At 39.3% G+C, this 22,941-nt stretch overlaps 1 protein-coding gene and 1 long non-coding RNA gene across 4 annotated transcripts in view; one reads left to right on the top strand and one right to left on the bottom strand.

Moving 5' to 3' along the window:
• LOC103093644 (mucin-16-like) overlaps nucleotides 1–22,941 on the bottom strand; it is a 52,189-nt gene that overhangs the window by 5,231 nt on the left and 24,017 nt on the right. The window contains exons 7-14 of one of the 3 annotated variants that reach the window (XM_056798711.1): nucleotides 22,839–22,877; nucleotides 21,533–21,649; nucleotides 13,497–13,595; nucleotides 12,136–12,768; nucleotides 11,507–11,620; nucleotides 8,248–8,295; nucleotides 1,111–1,238; nucleotides 920–987 (exon numbers count right to left, since the gene is read on the bottom strand). In XM_056798711.1, the coding sequence (XP_056654689.1) occupies nucleotides 920–987; nucleotides 1,111–1,238; nucleotides 8,248–8,295; nucleotides 11,507–11,620; nucleotides 12,136–12,768; nucleotides 13,497–13,595; nucleotides 21,533–21,649; nucleotides 22,839–22,877 (1,246 nt within the window). The remainder of the gene's footprint in view (nucleotides 1–919; nucleotides 988–1,110; nucleotides 1,239–8,247; nucleotides 8,296–11,506; nucleotides 11,621–12,135; nucleotides 12,769–13,496; nucleotides 13,596–21,532; nucleotides 21,650–22,838; nucleotides 22,878–22,941) is intronic. The other 2 variants (XM_056798712.1, XM_056798713.1) reach the window with 2 other exon arrangements.
• On the top strand, nucleotides 570–6,360 carry LOC130454517 (uncharacterized). Its single transcript, XR_008912130.1, has 3 exons — nucleotides 570–727; nucleotides 2,581–2,664; nucleotides 5,813–6,360. It is a non-coding gene; the product is annotated as an uncharacterized LOC130454517 (long non-coding RNA).

The following is a 22,941-nucleotide window of genomic DNA, read 5'->3' as shown; positions in this document are numbered from 1 at the left end:
TTTCCTTTTGAGTTTGACACCTTTGGTTTAATTAATGAAATTTAATTATTCAGAAAACACTCTTGAAAGAAGTGACCCACTTTGAACAATGGTTTGGAGAGAATTATAGTTTGAGAGTTGAAAAGGACATTGGAAGGCATCAAAACCAACCTTATCATTTTAAAGATGAAGGAATTGAGGCTAAGACAAATGATGTGACTTGCTGAGGGTCACGCAGCTGCTAAGAGTCTCAGAGAGAATTTGAACTAAGGTGTTCCTGATTTCAAGCTCAGCACTCTGATCTGCTGCAATGAAATTGGCAGTGCTGTGTAAATTCACTCACATCTATGTTTACAAGTGTGTATGGGATCAGATTATTTTCAGTAGTTTCTTTAGAGTAGTACAAAGACCACTGGATTTCAAATCAAATGGCCTGTGTTCAAATTCTGGATCTGACAGTATCTTTGATCTTGGAAAAGTCACTGGAATGTCCTTGGCTCTTCATTTTTTCATCTGTAAATGAAGAGTGGTCCATATGGCCTCTACTATCTCTTTAAGCTTCCATTCTATAATCCTATGATTCTAGAGACAGTGAATGTTGATATGTTCTAATCAATTATTTTCTAAGCACTCTGTTGCCTCCTATGTTATTTCTTTCACATGGAGTTATAAAGTTCAAGTGATTAAACTTACAACCTTGTCTTTGGAAGACTTGTGGAAAAAGAAGTTTTTCTCCACCAAGGAAAAGGTAGAAGGTGCCCACAATATTTCTAATGGCTTGTTGGTTGGGGGGAGTGGGGGTGGTTGTGGTGGTGAATCCATTACAGCTTGTGAAAGAAGGAATTGCTATTGGGAAGCAGCAGCAGCCTGTGTGTGATCTTTGTCAAATGGGAATGTTATGGTCCCTGCTATTTGAGCTCATGGCTTTCAAGATTCTCACCTCAGCAAGATCACATTGCATCCACAATACTGAAAGCCAAGGCTGCTTCTTTCAAACAATACCTTGAACTGGAAACAAAAAGAGAGAAGGGAACTTCTGAGTACCTGGCTAGAGGAAGTCTGTATATCCAGGGATGAGGAAGGAAGCATGGATGCAAGGAGGAAGAGGGGTGTGGAGGGGAAGAGTCTCACCATGCGCTGCAGGAAACATTCAGGAAGACGGAATGTGCTGGAATCCCTTTGAGCCATCTTGGTTGTATAAAACATGTTGGTGATGGTGAAGTTAAGGATGAAGCTCTTCCAGTTGTATCTCCCTGCTGCTGTACAGAAGGGAAAGATACCCAATTGTCTGAGCCTTACAAATGTTATTCAAATGAGAGAAAATGCTTTGTAAACCTTAAAGATCTCTCTAAATGCTAGTTACTGTGGTGACCATTATCATGATCATGACCATTATTCTAGGTGGCACTATTCTAGTCCTTCCTCAGAGGAAAACTGAGGATACCTCTACTATACTTTTTTCTGGCAGTATTAAAAATTGTGGACTTGGGAGTCAGAAGACCTGGATTCAAATCATGGTTCTGCCATATCCTATGTTTTTGCCTTCGTTTCCTCACACATAAAATGAGGAGGTTAATCCAGTTTCAAGAGTAAGAACTCATTACTTAACAAAAATTGCTGGTAATACTGAAAATTAGTCCAGGAGAACTAGGGATAGACCGATATTCTTGCTTGACATAACAAAGTAAACTCAAATGGGTATATGAGCAAGCTACCTAAAAGGTGATGTAAAAAAATGAGTTATCTGGAAAATTGTATCTTTCATTTTAATGGACAGAGGGACAGTTCATGTGCACATGAGGGATAGATAGGACAGCAAGATAAGATGGAGAGTGTTGCTAACTTAAAATTGGGTTTTCCTCCAGAACAAGACCAATGTAGGTAAAATGAGAAGGGAATTGGCTAACTGGAGAGAAAAAATCTTTGCTTCATATTCTTCTGATAAGGGTCTCATTTCCAATTTCCAATAATTCAAATGTATAAGAATAGAAGCCAAGGGCAGAGTCTCACCAAGTTGGTGTAGAAGATACACATCCCCCATCTGATCTCTATCAAATTACCACCCCAAAACCTGATACAATGTCCTAAAATGAATTCTGGAGGAGTATATCACAAAAAAAGACAAGCAAATCATTTTCCAGCACAAAACGACTTTGAAGACCTGCAGGACAGATGATGTGTACAGAGGTGGAGGTGGAAGTAAAGCAGTGTACCAGGGCAGACCCCATCAAGCCAAAAGGACTTGTCCACAACTGAAGCAACAGGAAAGGCTTCTGGAGCATTCATCCCCAGTCAATAAGGGGTTGAGGGATCAGAGAGTGGCTGAGAGGAGATTACAGGAATCCCTTTGCTGACAGTGAAGGCAATTCTCCTGCTGCATTGCTCATATTCAGAATGAGACCCTAATCTGTGGGGGAGATATCAAGGTGGAGGAGTGCGAGCAGACAGGAGTACTTGTAGCCACGGGGGTGGGGGGATGGCAGCAGACTCTCCCTGGTCACATTTCAAAGTGGGGGGAAATGGCTGGGGTTACTCAGAAACCAGAATTTAGATCAGAAGGCTATTAAAAACACCTTTGTTTGCATGATACCACATTTGAAGAACTGAAAGAAGATAGATCCCCAGAGAGTATACTGTAGCTGCACAAAGAATCTGAAACTGAGAACAGCGCTCCATTCACCACAGGTACAGATTCCAAGTTTAACTGTCTCTTTTTATTTTTTATATTTAATTTAATTAGTTAATTTAGAATATTTTTCCCTGGTTACATGAATCACGTTCTTTCCCTCACCTACCTCACTCCTCCCCCTCCACCCCCCTCCACCCCCCAGAGCCAGTGTGAAATTCCACTGGGTTTTACAGGTGTCCTTGATCAAAATCTATTTCCATATTATTGATGTTTATAATACTAGGGTGATAATTTAGAGTCTACATCCCCAATCATATTCCCATTGACCCATATGGTCAAATAATTGTTTTCATTCTGTGTTTCTGCTCCCAGAGTTTTTCCTCTGAACATGGATAGTGTTTTTTCTCATAAATCCCTCCGAATTGTTCTAGATCATTTCATTGCGACTAATAGAGAGGTCCATTATATTTGATTTTACCACAGTGTATCAGTCTCCTGGTTCTGTACAATGTTCTCCTGGTTCTGTTCCCATCCCTCTACATCAATCCTGGAGGCTGTACCAGTTCACATGGAATTCCTCCAGTTCACTATACCTTTGAGCACAATAGCTCATCTTCTTTGCCTTGTTTTCCAGCTGATTAATTTTGGCTTTCAAGACACTGTTTTCTGTTTCCAGATGACTTATCTTGCTATTAAAATTGTCATCAGCCTCTCTTAATTGTGTTTTGAATTGCATTTTGAGTTCTTCCAAAGCCTGTATCCAATTTGCTGGGATTTCTGATTTATCGATTGTTGATCCCTCCCCCTCTGCTCCATTCGCTGTGTAGAAGCTGTCTACTGTAATTTCTTTCTTCTTTTTCTGTTCTTTGCTCATATTCACCACTTCTTTGCTCCCTATATTTGTCTGTGATCTTGATCCTCTCATTTTGGGGGGATTTCGGGGCTTCTGTCAGTCTCCCCTCTTGGAGCTGTGACAGAAGATCTCTTGGTGCAGTCTGTTGGGGAGGGTTGTTGGGGGTTTGAGCTTCCCTGTCCTCTGGAGTCTTTTGATTGCATTAAAGTCCAGCAGTCAATGAGGAAGGGGTGTGGACCCTGGACTTCCCTGAGTTCTGAAGACTTTTGATGAGATTAAGTTCAGATTGGTTGGGCTGGGTGTGCTCTGAGGCCATCACCTCTTGTAAGGCTGGAGCAAATATGGAGGATCTACACAGCTCTGGCCAGTCAGCCAGCTTTATGTTCCCTCTCTAGTTCCTTCTCTGATGTCTGTTCATATATTAACAAATTAAGAAGGGCAGAGGGTCAATGAATTGGGAATGCAAATTAAAAATCTAGAAAGCAAACAAATTAAAACTCCTCAGATGAAGACTAAATTAGAGATCCAAAAAATCAAAGCAGAAATTAATAAAATCGAAAGTCAAAGAACTATTGATTTAATAAATAAGACTAGAAACTGGTACTTTGAAAAAAAACAAATAAAATATACAAAATACTAGTCAGTCTAATTAAAAAAAGGAAAGAAAAAAATCTAATTGACAGTATCCAAGATGAATAGGGAGACCACCTCAAATGAAGAGGGAGGTAGGGAAATAATGTGATTATTGTAAACAAGTACTAATGTTCTAAATTGACTAAATAAACTAATTCAAATGGGAGTAAAATCACAATAGACAAAGTGGTAAGAGATGCATAAACATTCAAAGGAGAGAGGAACTCTTTTGAAAAGCAGAATTGGCCATATGGAACAAGATATACAAAAATGCACAGAAGAAGAACTTCTAGAATGGCAAAATTGGAGCTATATTAAAAAGTGGTATGAGAACTCACTGATGAAAAGAACACTTAATCTTGTATTTTCAAAATATATTTATATATTAATTTTTAAATGTTAATGTTAACATGCCTTTTATTTATTTTTTCAATTTGAATTAGTATATTTAGTCAATTTACAACATTATTCCTTGGTTACAATAATCACATTGTTTCCCTCCCTCCACTCCACCTACCCTTCCCACAGCCAACCCGCAATTTCATGAGGTATTACTTGTGTTGTTGATCAGGACCTATTTCCATGTTGTTGTTTACACTAGGATATTCATTTAGAGTCTGCATCCCCAACCATATCCCTTCGACCCAGGCATTCAAGCAGTTCTTTTTCTTTGGTGTTTTTTCTCCCAAAGTGTTTCCTCTGGATGTGAATTCCAGTTTTTCTCGTAGATTCCTCCAGGTTGTTCGGGGTCATTGCATTGCCACTAATGGAGAAGTCCATTACATTTGATTGTACCACAGTGTATCAGGCTCTGTGTATAGTGTTCTCCTGGTTCTGCTCCTCTCCCTCTGCATTATTTCTTGGAGGTTGTTCCAGTCGCCATGGAATTCTTCAACTTTATTGTTATTCCTTTGAGCACAATAGTATTCCATTACCAACATATACCACAATTTGTTCAGCCATTCCCCAATTGAAGGGCATCCCCTCATATTCCAATTTTTTGCCACCACAAAGAGCCCAGCTATGAATATTTTTGTACATGTCCTTTTCTATATTATCTCTCAGGGGTACAAATCCAGCAGTGCTATGGCTGGATCAAAGGGCAGACAGTCTTTTAGCACCCTTTGGGGGCATAGTTCCAAATTGCTTTGAAGAATGGATGGATTAATTCACAACTCCACCTGCAATGAATTAATGTCCAGACTTTGCCACACCGCCTCTAGCATTCATTACTTTCCTTTGCTATCATGTTAGCCAATCTGCTAGGTGTGAGGTGATAACCTCAGAGTTGTTTTGATTTGTATTTCTCTGATTATAAGAGGTTTAGAACAATTTTTCATGTGCTTATTTACTAGTTTTGATTTCTTTAACTGAAAATTGCCTATTCATGTCCCTTGCACATTTATCAATTAGAGAATGGCTTGGTTTTTTGGTACAATTGGCTGTAGTTCTTTATAAATTTGGATGATTTGACCTTTGTCAGAGGTTTTTGTAATGAAGATTGTTTCCCAGTTTGTTGCTTCCTGTCTAATTTTGGATCCATTAGGTTTGTTTGTACAAAAGCTTTTGAATTTGATGTAATCAAAATGATTGATTTTACATTTGGTGATTGTTTTAGCTCTTCCTTGGTTTTAAAAGTCTTTCCTTTCCCAAAGATCTGACAAGTATACCATTTTGTATTCACATAATTTGCTTATACTTTCCTTCTTTCTATTCAGGTCATTCACCCATTCTGAGTGTAGGCTGTCACACTACAGGAAATTACCAAAGAAACTCCTGAGATATCGTCAGACACAAAAATAGAATTGAAATTCAAAGAATTCACAGATCACCTCTAGAAAGAAATGCTCAAATGACAATTTTCAAGAATGTAATAGATTCAAGAGCCATCAAGATAAAAAGAAAATACTGTAATACTGTAAGCAGCCATAAAAACCAATTCAAATACCATGAAACTGAAAATCAGGATCACACAGGATCTAGCAGCTTCTACACTGAAGGATTGAGTGTTATGGAATAGGATATTCAGGAAGGCAAAAGATCTGGGTTTGTAAGCCAGAGTCACCTATCCAGCAAAACTGAGTACATTTTTTCAGGGGAGAAATGGAAATTCAATAATATAGAAGATTTCCAAGTATTCCTGAGGAATAAATCAGACCAAAATAAAACATTTTATGTCCAAACATGATACAGAACAGAAGCCCAAAATGGTAAATCAAAAAGAGAAAATTGAATGGACTCATTAAAGAGTTAAAATGTTTATATATCGAAATGGAAAGAGGATATTTGTAATTGTCAAAAATTATTCTTTGGAGCAGAGAATATGGAAGAAATTTTGTTAGAAAGAGGATTAGGGAGTGTCCAGGGGTCCTTTGGGTTCCGCGGCCAGGGCCATGAGCAGGCCTGCTACAGTGCTCTGGGGGAAGCCATGCCGGTGGGTGGGGGAGCTTCAAGGCCATCGCCACCGCCGCTGCTGTTACTGATGCTCCCTCTGCCCTGCTTGTTTTCCTGGTGCTTGGCTCTGCTCTTGGCATCAGCTGGACCCATCCTCTGCAAGGCCAGGTGGTAAGGAGCTGTGGCTGCTGAGGAGGCAAAGTCTCCATGCTGGCAGAGACAGTTCAGGTTGTGCCTCCATTGGGATTGCTCCCTCAACAGGACTGAGTGGGCCTGAGCTAGTGGTCTGAGCAGCATTGCTGCTTTACCTAGGGCTTTTGGACTACCCAGACCCAGCTTTGGTCAGCCATCTCTCTCAGTACCCCTACTGGAGATATTTCACTAGAACTACCTGAAGAATCCCTAAATCTTTTTCTAGTATTGTTTCTAGATGCAATAGATTCAGAGGGTAAAGGAAATCACATCAATGAAATATCACCCGCTATCCCTGAAGGTTTATGGGCCACCAATTCTATAGATGTTGGGTAATTGAAATCAGCAGTCCCTGTTAAGATAAAGAACTAAAGAAGGTTCACCACAAGAAATCCCACAATACCCACTAAGCAAAGAAGCAATTGATGAGATAACCCCATAATAGACTCCCTATTACAGCGAGGAATACTAGTACCCTGTATCTCCAAATAAAACACCCTCATATTCACTGTGAAAAAGCCCAAGTTAGATGCAAAGAGCAATGTGGTCTATATAATTGTTCAAGATCTGAGAGCAGTCAATGACCATATGATAAAAAACCACTGTGTTGTACCAAGTCCTGCAATGATAATTTATGCAATTCCCACTCATGCAAAATGTTTCACAGTAGTTGATTTATTTACTGCTTTTGTCTCCATCCCAATACACGAGGAATCCCAAAAGATTTTTGCATTCATATGAAAAGGAATCCAGCTGACCTCTTTCTGCCTGTCCCAAGGGTTCTGTGAAAGTTCGTGATTATTTTCCCAAATTTTGATGAAAGACCTTACAAACATCCACTATAAGGAAAGTAGATTGATATATTTTGTGCATGATCAGCCATTGCAAAAAAAAAGTGCAGGTCAGGACTCCTCACTGAGTCATGAACTGAGGAGAGGCTTACAATTCTAAAAGACTGTGCCAATTAATTCTGGGGTAACCCTCTTATCTCTCAATAGGGGAAACCTTCCCCTAACTTACTTACACTACCACATCACCCAGGATCACCATTTCCCAGAGATATTCCTCAGCTATCATAGACCAGGAAAAGAGAGTGAGAGAGTACAACATGAGCCATTCCACCTTGACTACTACCTTTCCTCACTCATCTATCTATCTATCTATCTTTAACAGCTCTCTAGAGATCAATAATTACTAGGCAGACAATAACCATGACAAGACCAAACAAGAAACAGAGAGTATTATAAGATATAACATGAATAATTTTGAATTGAATTTAAAGGGGAGCATGCTTTGATCTGCATTTGATCAACTGTGAAAGTTGTAGCTACTCTCAGAAAGACAGCAATCTGGAACAGTTCTGAAGGACTTTTGACCAAGAATGTTTTACGCTTCTAGAGAAAGAAATGTGGGAGTCAGCTGCAGTTCAAAGCATACTCCCTTTCACATCATTTTATGTACAGTTTATGTGGCTCTGGTTTGATATGAGTGTTCTCTTATAAAAATGACCAATATGGAATTATGTTTTACATGATAATATATGTATAATCCATTTCAAATTACTTACCATCTCTCCAAGAGGGGGACCGAAGGAAAGGGGGAACAATATTTGGACCTAATAATTTCAGAAAACATATATTGAAAATTATTACTAGATTTAATTAGCAAAATATCATATCTTTAAATAAAATTATTTTAATTAAAGTCAAATTTTAAAAGATAAAGAGCATCAGAGATTATTAAGCAACATGCTAATCAGATATGGCTTGATTTCTCAACAGCAATGCTGAATGACATACAGCTTCTCTAATAGCATAGGTGATTTTCTATTGGAAATAGATGTCTGAACAAGGATTATTAACAAAAGCAATAAACAAATTGAGAGGAATATCAGTCACAACTTAATAAGAGGATGCTTTAGGGATTTTATGGTACATGGGACACACTTCCCTTCCTTGAAGTTTCTTATCCAGAAAATGGCTTGATGGTCTGCCTCCAATCCTCACCTAAGATCACCTAGGGCAGTGGTTCTCCACCTTTCTAATGCCATGACCCCGCAATACAGTTCCTCATGTTGCAGTGACCCCAAACCAAAAAATTATTTTGGTGGCTACTTCAAAACTGTAATTTTGCTACAGTTATGATTAGGAATGCAAATACCTGATATGCATTATGTATTCTCATTGCTACATATTGAGAGGTTGAGAACCACTGATCTAGAGACACTTGTCTCCTCATCTTCATCTCCCATTGTGAACCTTAAAATTTCTCAGACTCTACTTCATGAGGTTGGGTTAAGACCATTCCCCATTTGGACCATTCACCATTTGGGCAGTGAAGGTACTTAAAACAGGAATGTGAGAACTCCACTTCACCATACTTAAGCATGCCTTAGGGGAAGATGAAGTTGTAAAGTCTTTGCTGAAACATTGAAAGATACTTTTGATACAAGATACTTTTACATACAAAGTATGTCAACCCATAGTTATAGTAAGACAAAAAGTTCTTAAGCCATGCCTATTTTTAGAACTAATACAAAGGGGTGCTAAGTACCTATAAAGGTCAGGCAGCTTGTGAATTTTACAAGGAGCAAAGAGATGAAAACTTACTCAGAGATTCTACTCTAATCAGGTGTGAACTAAGAATGGTCTGTCCTTTGAAAAATGTCTACTGTGATTGGTAGATGTGAGAACTTAGGGGAGGAGACATAGTAGAAAATTCCCTTTAAATAGGAGCTCAGATTCATTCAGATGACATTCAGATTCAGGATTGAGCTGGTGGAATCAGCTGAGATGAAGCTGGCCGGGTGTCACTAGAATCCTTGCTTGGACAGATCTTGTGATGAGTGATTAAGGACTGACTGATCTTTCTCTTAAGGCTTAGGCCTAGGTTGGCCAGGGCTGCCCTGGGCCAGCCTATCCTTTTCTCATTATTCCCCTTTTCTCTCTCTCGTTCTTAATTCCTCATTGTATTAATTAAAATCTCTATAAAACCCAGTTTACTTGGGTATATTCTAATAATTGGGAATTTTTCCCTGGCGACCACCTTATATTTGATTTAAAACAAGACACTGTCTTAAAAACATATTTTCTGCGGTCACAACTTACTCATCCACTCTTTTATCTACTACAATTTAAGTCTTCCACTATTTTAATCACTACAGTTTAAGACAAACAACTATTTTAACTATTACATCATCACACCTAGAACTCCAAATTTGACCTTGTCCACCAGGCTGAAGGGCTGCCAGGAGCCATGTGGAGACAATGACATCAGAGAGGTCCAGTTTTTCAGTTCTGACCTCTGACCAATCTAGGATCTCCTGGCTACAGAAGTTCTTGGAAACACTCAGAGGCCATAGTAGAGTAGGACCAGGACACAGGAATCACAGAGCTAATGTGTAGGAATCAATCCATAAACTAGTGACCAAGAGGCATCCCTGGTTCAAGAACTTCTCAGAAAGGAAAAAACCTAGAGGCAAATTCTTGGGATTCAGTATTAAATGGGTGTGCCAAGTGCAATCAATCACCAAAGGTCCAAGTGAACTATTAAGCTAAGATGAGGGAGAAGGTCATGAAATCATACCTTAAAGGGAAGGTCCCAGAACCATTCTTTTCCTCTTTGGCAAGTCAAGGCTGATAGAAATAAAGTGATTTGCCCATATCTGCAGCATCCACCTTCCCCAAGTTCACTGCTAAAGAGCACAGCCTTTGGATCTGTCTCCATTCCTGACTCTTGACACCAGGAACTCTGTGGCTCAGACCATATAAGTAATTAGTTGGCACAGTGGAGATAGTGCTGAGCCTGGAGTCAGGAAGACCTGAGTTCAAATGTGACCTAAGAACTCATTAGCTGTATGACCCTGGGAAAGTCAAGCAGTCATTGCTTGCATCTTTTTCTCATCTGAAAAATGGGGCTAACTATAAAGCCCAACACTTAGGGTTGTTCTGTGGATCAAATGAGATACTATTTCTATAAAAAATGCTTAGTCAAAGTGCCTGGCACATAGTAGGTGTTACGTAATTGCTTATTCCATTCTCCTTCACTTTTCCATAGGCAAGTTCAGTTTGTAGGTGTATAAGATACATTTTGAAGACAAATTTTTTTAATAAACTGAATCTCACAAATCTACTCATTAGATCAAAGCAATCAATTAGTTTCCATTAATTAAGTATTTATCATGTGCCCAGCTCTATCCTAAATACTGAAGATGTAAATAAGAATGTAAAAACACATTCTCTGCTATGAACTTGGGAGAGTTCATAGAAGGAATCTTTCCCAAAGTGGAAGCCATTCAATGTGAGGTGTTAGGGCTGACTTCTCCTCTTGACCTTGAAATACAGCATAATAGAGTCCTAGGTTCAAATCTCACGTCTGCTGCTTTCTACTTTTGTGTCATAGGGCATGTCATTTAACTTCTCTCCACCCCAATTTTCCAATATGTAAAAAGATGGGATCCAGCTAGATGACCTTTAAGGGTCCTTTCCAGTCATATCCGGTCACCCTGAGCTAATTACTTTACTTCTCTAAACCTCAGTATCCACATCAGTAAAATGAGAGGCTATCCATAATACCTGATGGTTTAAAGTTTCCTTCCAACTTTATACCTATGGTTGCTTATATAAAAGACCTTAGCAGTGGGAATCTCACTCCTACCTCTAAAACTTCTCTTCTCCAGGCTATACATAGAAAGGAATCAGAGGTTCAGAAGAGTTCTTGAGGATTGATCTCTAAAATAATTTCATGTTTCCTCTGTAAGATTGGGAAACAAGGCCCTAAAAAGGATAAACCTCCAACACAGAGACAGAGAGGAGGTACCTACTTACCTGTGGGAATAATAGTAGACACAGGGGTGAGGGAGCTCCTTATTGGTGCTACTGTGCTTCCTGGTGCATCATGGCCTTGGGCATGTGTGTCTGGCACCACACCAGCATCACCTCCTACAGGATGAGAGGAGGGGAGAAACCAGAGCTCAGTCAAGTCTTTATTGGTGGACTCCCAAAGGAAAGTACATTGTTGCTACTAACTGCTGAGACCAAAAATACATGGCTTCTCTGACTTTTCCCCACAGGATAAATAATCAAATTTTCCCCTTCAAAGCATGGACTCACTGATGGACAATCCCCATATATGTTAAATCATGAGGTTCCACTAAATCAAGTGGAATCAGAATCCCATCAATAAGAAGAGGAGAATCACTTTAGCACAGGGACTGTGAAACTATCCTTGCATGGAGTTGAGGAAGCCTGGAGAGATGACACTAATTCAACAGATATGGAACCAAGAAAATGTCCCTACAGTGGCTCAATGGAAGGCTAAAGAGAGGAAAGACCTGGAAAGAAGACCCTTCCCCTTAGAAAGGCACAAACTAACCCTCCCTGGACAGACACTCTCCATTCCCTCCAAGACCACACCCCAATTCCCTCCCTGGGAAGTTTATTTAAAATATGCTTACTTGGGAAGAGGCTGGAAGTGGAAGGCACCTGATCAGAAACAGAGGCTGTCCCTGCCTGGACACTGCTGCCCTCTGTGGTTGTGTCAGGAGGACTGGGAGATGCTGTTGTGCAAACTTCCTGTGTGCTGGCTGGAGGCAGGGTGATAGCTGGAGTTGGTGTTGCCTGTGGGTTTCTCTCAATTTCTGGAGTCAGGCCGGCTGGCCCTGGGTCCTCCAACGAAGTAGCAGGCTCAAGGGAAGCTGTTCTTGTGCTTAGGCTGATGTTTAAGGGAGCACTGGAGCTGGGGCTAGCTGTGATTTCTACTGGAGTCATGGAGAGTGAGGTCCTTGCAATGGCAATGGTGACTCCAGAGGATATCTCAGATGGAACTGAGGTTTCGGTGGGAGAGGACACAGTTCTCCTGTGCATCCCAGGGATGAGGTCACCTGCTCCAGTGGGCACAGTGAGAAGTGGGTCTTGAGTGGCTGTGGCTCTTGGAGTTGTCTCCATGACACGTATGTCCGTTTCAGTGTAAGCAATGGAATCTCTCCCGATAAAGTCAGTCATAGGGATACTGGTGGAGTTCGTTGGTTCTCTTCCCTGGTCAGATCCACTCACATTCTTCAGTGTCCCTGAAGTCTCAGTAGAGAATCCTGTGACCAAAGCAGTTAGTTGAAGTATGCCTAAGGGTTGATGGGGGAAGTTTGGATTCATTTGGACAGAGATCCCCAGAGCCTGTGAGGATTTTGAACTTCCTGAGAAGAGCAACCAATCCCCAACCCCTCACATTAGCACCTTCTCCCTGACAAGCACTTTCAAAACAAAAAGACTGTGACAGGAATTAGGATCTCCTTGTGCTCTAGGGTGCATGGCCACCATGAGAAAGTATTAAATAAGCTGAGACTGATATATAGATGGATCTGTCCTGTCATCTTGCCCTCAGATGAGATAAGGCGCGTGGCTCAGACAAACTGCTGGATAGATATCTGCTCAGGTTAAATGGAAAATGAAGCAGTAATCATTTGTTAAGAATCAGGTACCCCATTCAGGGTTTTAGGTGCTGGGCATAGAAAAGCCTGTCCTCCAGTAGCTGACTTTTATCCTAGTAAATTATATGTATACACACAAACTAACACAAGAAATGGACAAAATCCTCCATGAGCTCTTCATCCAAAGGCTGGCATCACAGTATACATCTGGGCAGACAGTAATGGGACAGAGGAAGTTGCCAGGTCTTACAACCTAATCACAAACTCCCCCATCAGTGAGCCTCCTGTTCTCAGACTATGAAGATGAGTCCATATCATATCTCAAACCTGGAAAACAAGGGCCCAGAGCAAGGATGAATACCAATATAATAGAAAAAGAAATCTTTTCTTACCCATGGCACATACAGTAGATTCACTGGTCACTGATGTCATGTCTCCTGGTGCTCCATGTTCTGGGATATGGGTGAAGGGCCCTACACCAATGTCACTCTCTAGAAGAATAAGTGAGAACATAAATCTCAGCCACAGGACTCGGGGTAGAAAGGACAATATGTTGTGCCCTTATATTTTGAAGGAAACTCCAAAATATGTGCTCTTTTTTCTTCATCATTCATCGAGCAGAGAATCTCTCTAGTACTCCTATATTCTCATTTTTTCAAACTCTTCTAATCTAATGACAGCTTTATTACTTCCCCATCTGGAAAAAAACCCTTCATTTTATCCACCTGTCCCTGAAAGCTATATTCTCCTGTCTCTCTTCTCTTTTGTGACTGAAATCCTTCAGGATGCTCATAAAAGGTGCTTCTACTTTCCTTCTTTCTATTCTCTTTTTAACTATACAGTCTGGTTTAGAAGCTGCTTTTTGAAGAAGAAACATAAGATTAATAACAGAGACAAACATAATGCAGAAACTAGATACAAGAAATCTACTTACTGTTCACACTGCAAGTTAAAGTCCTCACAGCAAGCTCCTGATTTGAGTGAAATACAAAATGCTATAACAACTGGAGCAAAGCCAAAGTATTCAGATGTGGTTAGAAGAGAATTATGAAGCCAGGCACATAGGGTGACACTTGGAGGTAGAAAAAGTAGTAATAATGAGGCTACAGATAAAAATAATAGAAAAAGCTTGGGAAATAGTGAAATTGGTATAAGAAAATGCTCTATGAATGATAGCCATTTCAATAAAGCAAGAGAAAGGCCGAGCCAGATTAAAGAAAATGAGGCAGAGATTAATGAAATAACATCTCCAATTGCAAATGAGATGAGAGACTTTGATAAGACCTATAGTAACCACACAGGAAAAGTCTGTAAAGGAAATCAGATCGTTCCTTAAGAAATTTTTCCAGGGTAGAATAGATAATAGTATTGAATTATGCAAAAGAAAAAGAAAGAGTCACAAGAACTCAAGAAAAAGTTAGTGACTAATACCAAAAATCATAGTTTCAATTCCCTAACGTTTACTGTTGCTAAATATGACAAGGCTCTAGAAACATTCACAGATGAAGTCCCATTTAACTTAGTTAATTCTCCCAAGAGCTTTATGGCAGATATACCCTCAGAAATGACATCTAATTGGAATCGAGAAGCTAGTACCTTTCATCCAGTACTGAGTGATTTAGTTAAGTAAAAACTAACTGATAATGAAGCTGAAATTACTTTTGAAAATAATTATCATATTCAAAGTAGTGGAGGTGACATTTCAGTTAAATTTGAAAAGCAGGATGGAATGGAATTCTTCTCAATTGGAATAACCACCAAGAATTCAAAAGGCAGGCTTGAAGTCAGCATTCTAAGTGGCAAAGGGATATCCAGCCAAAGCTACTGTGATGGTTTAGCTTCATGTACCATTGAAGACTTCATTGGGAATGGATCAAATCAAAAAGAATTAACTGAGTTACATATGCAGCTGGCAGAGGGTAGCAAAGACACGAGTACTAATTCGGTGGCAATAAACTCTTTACCTACAAACAGGCCAGAAACATAGGTATGGATTAAGGTGGGGAAGAAAAACCTTAAGGCTCTCTTGGATACTGGTGCTTCAAAGTCTGTCCTAAATACAAGTCCAGGGGATACCTACATAGGGGGTATGGCTTCTGTAGCTGGAGCAATGGGACAAAGACAATAGGTCCCTGAGCTCAAAAGCACTATGGTTAAACTAGGTCCTCTCACCATAGATCATAACTTCTTGTTGATTCCATCATACCTAGCCAATCTTTAGGACAAGATGTTTTGTGCAAAATGCAGGCAACATTACAATGTGAAAAATATGGGGTAATTTCTTTGCATCTACCCAAGAATTCACTGAAGCACTATCCATTGTTACTTAGAGCAACTTGAGGAAGAACCTGAAAAAATTCAAGTTGTGACTTCTAAATATGACATACCCACAGATATGCCACAGGGGGTGCTTGCAAAACACCAAAATGATGTGGGTCGGATTAAATCGATTACTCCTGTTAGGATTGAGGTCAGGGAAGGGATACCACCTAAGATACCACAATACAAGTTGAGTAGAGAAGCAAGAGAAGGGATAATACCCATTATAAATAGCTTGCTTGAGCAAGGTATATTGAGACCTATGGTATCTGAATACAATAACCCAATATTAGCCATTAAAAAGAATAAGCTGAATGAAGATGGCACTCCTGCATGGAGATTTGTGATGATTTGAGGGCTGTGAATAATTTCATTAGGAAGAGATATACTGTAACACCATCTCCAAATGATATTATAACTCAGATACCTGCAGAAGCTAGGAGGTGTACAGTGTTGGACCTGAGCAATGCTTACTTCACTATACCGTTGCACCCTGGTTCTCAAAATATTTTTGCTTTCCAATGGCAACAAACCCAGCTGTGCTATCCTAGATTAGTGCAAGATTGTTGGGAGTCGGCTTCAATATTTTCTCAACTGTTGCAAAGAGATCAAACATAGCAAATTGATACACTGTGTGGATGATTTGTTGCTAGCATCTCCTGACCCTAAAACTTGTTTAGAACATTGAAAGAAATTGTTAATAGAACTTTATCAGAGGGGACATAAAGTTTCTAAAAAGAAGATTCAAAGGGTCCTACCAATAGTTGAATATTAGGATTTGTCCTGGAGGGGGGCACCAGGAAAATTTCAAATAAAAAGGTAGCAGATATACAGAAGCTAGGCATCCCTCGAACTAAGAAAGAACTGAGAGCTTTTCTGGGGGTTGCTGGTTTCTGGAGGCAGTACATAGTGGGTTATTCTCATATATCCAAGTACTTGACTGATTTGACAAAGAAAGACTTCAAAGAACCATTGCAAATGAATAAGGAACATTTGCATGCTTTGTCACAGTTGAAGGGAGATATTCTATCAGCTCCAGCTTTGGGAATACCTAAATATAAGAAAGAATTCCACTTGGAAGTCCATGAAGCAAAAGGCAATGCTTCTGCAATGTTAGCACAGTATTTTCAGTTGAATCTAAGGGCTATTGTATTTTACAGTTCTATCCTTGACACGGTTGTACAGGGCATAGTACATTGCCTCAGGAGTGTAGTAGCTACAACTCTAATGGTCAAGAAGTCCTATGACATAGTACTGGGATGTAAATTGCAGGTGTATTCTGCACACGAAATTGAAAATCTGTTACGGTCACAGAGTACATATTCATTCACCGATGCAAGAATATCCCAGTATGAAGTCATTTTGTTAGGCAATGATAACATCACAATTCATAGATGTGCACTGGTGAACCCAGCAACTCTGGTCCCTGATTTGCCAATGGGTGGAGAAGTATTGCATGATTGTGATCAGATAGTAGAACTCATGCATAGGCCAAATGAACGCCTGAAAGATACACCTCTTATAAATTCAGAAATGGAGTTATACACAGATGGGTCCTCCTATGTTCGTGATGGGAGAGACATTCTCAGGGTCAGCGGTTGTTGACATTGACAAAATGCTTTGGCATGTATCGTTGCCAAGTCATGTGAGCACCCAGGGAGCCACGCTTAAGGCTATGCTCATGGCCCTGGAATTAGCTAGGGGGAAAAAAGCTAATATATTTCTGGATTCACACTACGCTTTCTCCACTGTGCTTTGGTCATCATACATATGGAAAAACAAAGGTTATAAAACTTCAGCTGGGAAACCAATTGCATATGGCAATCTTATAGATAGTATTATTAATGTTGTAGACTTTCCTAAGGAGGTGGCCATAATTCATTGTAAGGTACACACTCATGGATAGGACAGGATATCCCTAACAATGAAAGAGCAGACATAACATCAAAGTGTGCTGTTAGGTTCGGTTCCCACCATGTGCTGCATTTCTCTCTGATCAAAAGGAATAATCTCACTAAAGCCTATGACAGAGAAGAGATACATTCATGGAAAGAGCAGCTACTGAACTGATCAAAGGCATCTGTATTGCTCATGGGGGTAATCCTATTCTCCCTAAAAAGTTCTATCAACATCTATGCACCGTAATTCATGCAAAGGGACATTACGGAGTACAAGGGATTTTGGATAGCATAAAGAGATATTGGACAGCACCAGGAATGACTACAAATGCCATTAGAACTAGTCAAGGCACGTGAAACATGCAGGAGATAAAATCAAGGACATTTCAAGAGTGTTGCATTGGGAGGCAGACCACTCAGTTATATGCCTTTCCACTGTATTCAAATTGATGATATCAACATGCCTAAGGAAAGGGGATGCAAATATGCATTGGTTAATTTGGATAGACTGACTAGATGGGTTGTAACATGTCCGTATAAGAAAAGTGACACTGCTACAGTAGTGAAATTTCTATTGAAGGAGATTATACCTAGACATGGCATTCCCAATACCATTGACTCGGACAAGGGGACCCACTTCACTTCCCGGGTTCTACAAGAAATCTACAAGAACTTGGGGATTAAGTGCAATTACCATTCAGTTTATCGGCCCCAAAGTTCCAGGCTGGTCGAACAGACGATCAAAGAGTTAAAAACACCAATAGGTAAACTCTGTTCAGAAACACATTCAAAATGGGCAGATGTTTTGTCCCTTGCTTTCTTCAACATTAGAACCAGGCCTAGGACTGACCTGCACCTATCACCTTTTGAAATTCTGTATGGTCAGCCCTCTTTGGCATCGTAGGACAGTAAAGCCACCTTACTTGTATCCATGTTAAGAGGTGAATGTGTTCTTCATGAATACTTAAAACAGATACAACATAGGATTGAAGAACTAAGGAAACTGGGTTTGCTTGTGCAAAGAACACCACTAGATTTTTCATTGCCCAAGATAAAACCAGGTGATAAAGTTTATGTCAAGAACTTTAATAGAGAATCTCCTACAGAACCAAGATGGATTGGACCTACTACGGTCATAATGACAACCCCAATAGCTATAAAAGTTGATCAAAGAGATCCATGGTTCCATGCTTCACATGTGAAATTGCATCACACCCATAATATTGAGTAGCCCTAGGAAAATAATTGATAAGCAAATGCAGTCCCTACCAGAAACACAGGAAAGCACATGAATACTTGCCACCAGAATAGAGTAGAGAGACCCCTGCACAAGTTAAAATAATGAAAGGATAGAACCCTGAAAATATACAGACAGTAACACAGTAATATGAAAGTAAAACCTTGCATGAGAAAGATTAGCAGCCACAAAGCCTCAATATAAGATATAAAAGTCTCTGCCTGACATAGTAACAAAACGAAAAAAACTATCTCCAAATTCTACATATAGTAACCATCCAAGAACTACATACAGTAACCATATGATAAACCTCCTTGAAAGAAAAAAAAATTGATGTCATTATTCTTACCAAAGACTTGAAAACCTATGCATAACGCTTACCCCCTTGCATGAGGAAAAACACAAGTTGACCTAACTTGTAAACACGAAGATGTACAAATGCAAAAAGCTTACCCCCATTCATGAAGAAAATCATGTTATCTTACTTGCACACACAAAAAATTGATACATTCTGTTACTCAAAAATTTCATCTCACTTCCATGCAAAAGTAACTTTTCACATTTACTTGCACACATATGTAAAAAACTAACTTGCACACATGTGCGTGGTTTGTTTGTGTGTTCCCAGGTTCCTGATTATTGCAGTGGATCCTGACTTGAAGAACACAAGTCTTCAATCAAGTGATGGTAGACAGAAGAGTGATATGTTGAGCAGAAAGGATGGAAGAGTTTCGACAGGCAACATGAATGGACATGGAAGGACTTTGGAACTTTAAAATTTTGGCCATGAATAAGTGTAAGACTGTGTCATACATGTAAACAGCACATATATGCATGCACATCCTACATAGCAAAATAAGATATTCATGGAATGGGTAATTACATGACATGCATGATAACAAAGACACACTGATGAGAAATTTCTGTGGGAAATTCAAACAGAAAATAATATCCTTTTCTGCATGAGTTTGCACAGAAATTTAGAATGATGTATATATTTAAATCTGTACTAAACTTACTAATTGACTAACGAGCTAACTTTTTAGAGTAAGTTTATTAATAGTCTAACTACTAACATTAGTAATAGCCTATTGAATTTGTTTAAGGCTTAAGAAAGTAGAGACATAGAAGTTCTGAAGCATGGAAGTTATATTGTATTATGATTGTAGGTTAGCATTTATTAGTGATAGGAAATTTTACTTAGTGAATTTATAGACATTAGGAATTAGAATATTTGCATATTCTTAATGATAGGGGAATTGTTGAGATGATTTGGAAATTGTTATTTGCTTTGTTATGTGAAACTATGTTCATGTAACCATTTTCCTATAACCCATTCTTAGCTTAGCATTTCGATAGAACAGCTAAGATGTGTTTAGCATTTTGTAAAGGGGGGGGTAGAGTATATTTCAGATAGCAAAGAGTTAAGATAGATAGAATTATTAAGGTAAGTATCATTGAAAAATGAAAGTTACATTTTTTGCTAATAAAAGGGGGGATTTGCGGTAGAGACATGGAGAGAGAGAGAGAGGACTTGTAAGCCAAGATGCAAGAAACAAGCTGGGGACCTAACCTGCCTGTCAATCAAGAGGAAGGTTCCAAATGGAATGTTCCCAGGAGTGGCAGTTGGGGGTTTCTGGCCACAGAGAGGAGAAGGAGAAACTTGGCTTTAACTTTGGCTCTCTGACTCAGGCAGTTAAGCTGGCCAGGAGAAACTATGACAGAGAAAGGAGAAGAAGGAGAAATTGGCTTTTGGAGTTGGTTGTCTCTTTGAGAGTTGAGCTGGCCAGGAGAAACTGGGAGACTTTGGACTTTGTTTTCTGTCTGGGGTTAATTAAGCTGAGAGACCTTGCTGACTTTGTGAAGTAAAAGAAGATTTTAAACAGCTGTTGTCCTTCATCTCTCTGTCTTAGAGTCACCGTTTGTGAATGGACTACTCTCTCAAACCCTCAAATTCTCCCTCATTATAGATGAGGGAAATCCTCATCCCTCTTACCTCAGTTTCCTATCCTGTTATCCCAATAAACCCCTTGACTTGAAAAAGGAAAAGAAAAGAGTATCTTTATACTTTACTCAAGGGAGGAGGGAAGAAGCCAAAAGCTTCAAGAAGAACTGGGAGGTGAGGGAGGCAGGAAGGAGAGTGTTGGAGAAGGGAGGGAGTGAAGGGGAGGAGGAAGTTAGAAACAGATACTGATCCATCAGCCATCAGTAGGGATCAGTAGGCAAACCTCAGAGCATTCCCCAGGGTAGTTCCCCTGTGTGGTAGCATCCCTCTCCTAGCATCCCTCAGCATTTCTCATTACTACCTCCATTACTCCCAAACAGTTTTCAAGTTTCCCTCTAGCAACTCTCTCTAGTCATAAGCCAGCCAGAGTAGTCATTGCAAAAGAAATAATTTCCTCAGTTTATATTTCTCTATTTCAGCATGTGTATCAGTCTATGATATTGGAATGATTTCCAAAAAAGAATGAAGGGATGATAAAGAGGGAAGCACTGGACGAAGAGGGATGGAAGAGTTAGAATGGGGGAATTTTTCACATAAGGAACAAAGAAAATATTTCTACATTGGAGGGGACAATTATAAATTTTATGTGTCATATATAATATTTAACAAACATTAAGAATGTATATGTTTTATAAATTAACAAAATTATTTTTAAAAGAGTCATTCCACAGTTGAGAAATGATCAAAGAAAAAGAATAGGCTATTATATGTATACACCCAAGCAAACAAAAGAAATAGCAAAATCCCCCATGAGATCTTCATCCAAAGGCTACTATCACAGCAAATTTTAGGGCAGAAAGCAATAGGACAGAGGAAATTGTCAAATCTTACAACCTAATGACAAACTTCCCCCATAAGTGATTGTCCTGTTCTCAGACTATGAAGGTGACTCCATATCTCAAAATTGAAAACAAGTGCCCAAAGCAAGAATAAATGCCAGTATAAAAGAAAGAAAATATATTTTCTTACCTATAGCATATACAGGGGATTCACGGATCAGGAGGCCACTAGTCAGTGATGTCATGATTTTTCCTGGTTCTCCATGGTCTGGGATATGGGTGACAGGTCCTACACCAACCTCACTTCCTAGAACAATAGATGAAAACATATATCTCAACCACAGGAGTGGGTGTAGAAAGGACAATATGTTGTCCCCATATATTCTGAAGGAAATGCCAAAATATGTGCTCTCTTTACTTCATCCTTCACCCAGCAGAGAATCTCTCTAGTATTCCCATTGTTTCACTTTGTTTTCAAACTCTACTCATCTACTGGCAGCTTTCCTTCAACCCCAAATGAAAAACAGCCTTCATTTTATCCATCTATCCCTGATAGCTATCATTTCCTATCTCTCTCTTCCCTTTAGGATTGAAATTTTTGAAAATGCTATCTATGAAAGGTACTTCTACTTCCCTTCTTCTTCCTCTTTTTTTTTTAACTACAGTCTGGTTTTCAACTTCATCATTAAAATGAAATTGCAAAAATCTCTTAATGGCCTTCTTCTTAATCCTCATTCTTCTTAAGCTCTCTGCACTCGTTGATACCCAAATTCTCTAATTTTCATAACAAAACTATCCTGGTTGTCCTAGGACTTCTCTGATTATCCTGTTTTAGTCTCCTTTGCTGGATTCTTACTTAATTAAGTCCTTCATGTAGGTGCCCTACAAGGTTTTGAACTGGGCTCTTCTTCTCTTCTTCTATGGGATTTCACTCAGTGCTCATAAACTCACATAAATTTATCTATCATCTCTTTTCTGATGAGTCTCAAATCTGAGTGCAACAGAGCAAGACACTGGTTTGAGAGAGTGTAGTTATTGAAAGAGCAGAGAATAAAAACATTATTAATGAAAACTATTGGGCAACGTTGGTGAATGAAGAATATAAGGGAGAGCAACAAGTCTCTCTGGAATGTTGGGAGATCCCCTCAATGTATCAGAAGATTACAAAGACCACAAGGTCTGACTCTTAATTTTGAACAAGAAAGAGATAGGGACAGCCTGCTTTCCCAGGCCCATGGGATAATTTTCCCTTTTGAACTATTTATATATATTTTGAGTAGCAAAAAGAGAATAGACAAATGAGTAAATGAAGTCTAAACTTTGGCCATATCTAATAGTGTATCTAATTCTAAGAATCCCTAACACCACTTTTAATCCTCTGCCCTACATTAATCCCTTCAAAAAATATAAAAAAAAATCTTTCATTGTAGTGTCTCATTAAAGAGAGTGGATATAAATATAGATACAAACAGACAATAAAGAAATCTAAAACTTACTCTTTGTGGATCTGATTCCTGGCAGCTTATGTTGATACCCTGTAGTTTGAGAAGGGAAAAGAAAAGAAGAAAGAAAAATTCAGAGGGAACAAGTTTTGGAGAG

The sequence above is a fragment of the Monodelphis domestica genome, chromosome 5 (assembly GCF_027887165.1).
Source record: "Monodelphis domestica isolate mMonDom1 chromosome 5, mMonDom1.pri, whole genome shotgun sequence".
Taxonomy (NCBI): domain Eukaryota; kingdom Metazoa; phylum Chordata; class Mammalia; order Didelphimorphia; family Didelphidae; genus Monodelphis; species Monodelphis domestica.
The sequence above is the reverse complement of the archived record's forward strand: the minus strand, read 5'-3'. Positions and strand labels throughout refer to the sequence as shown.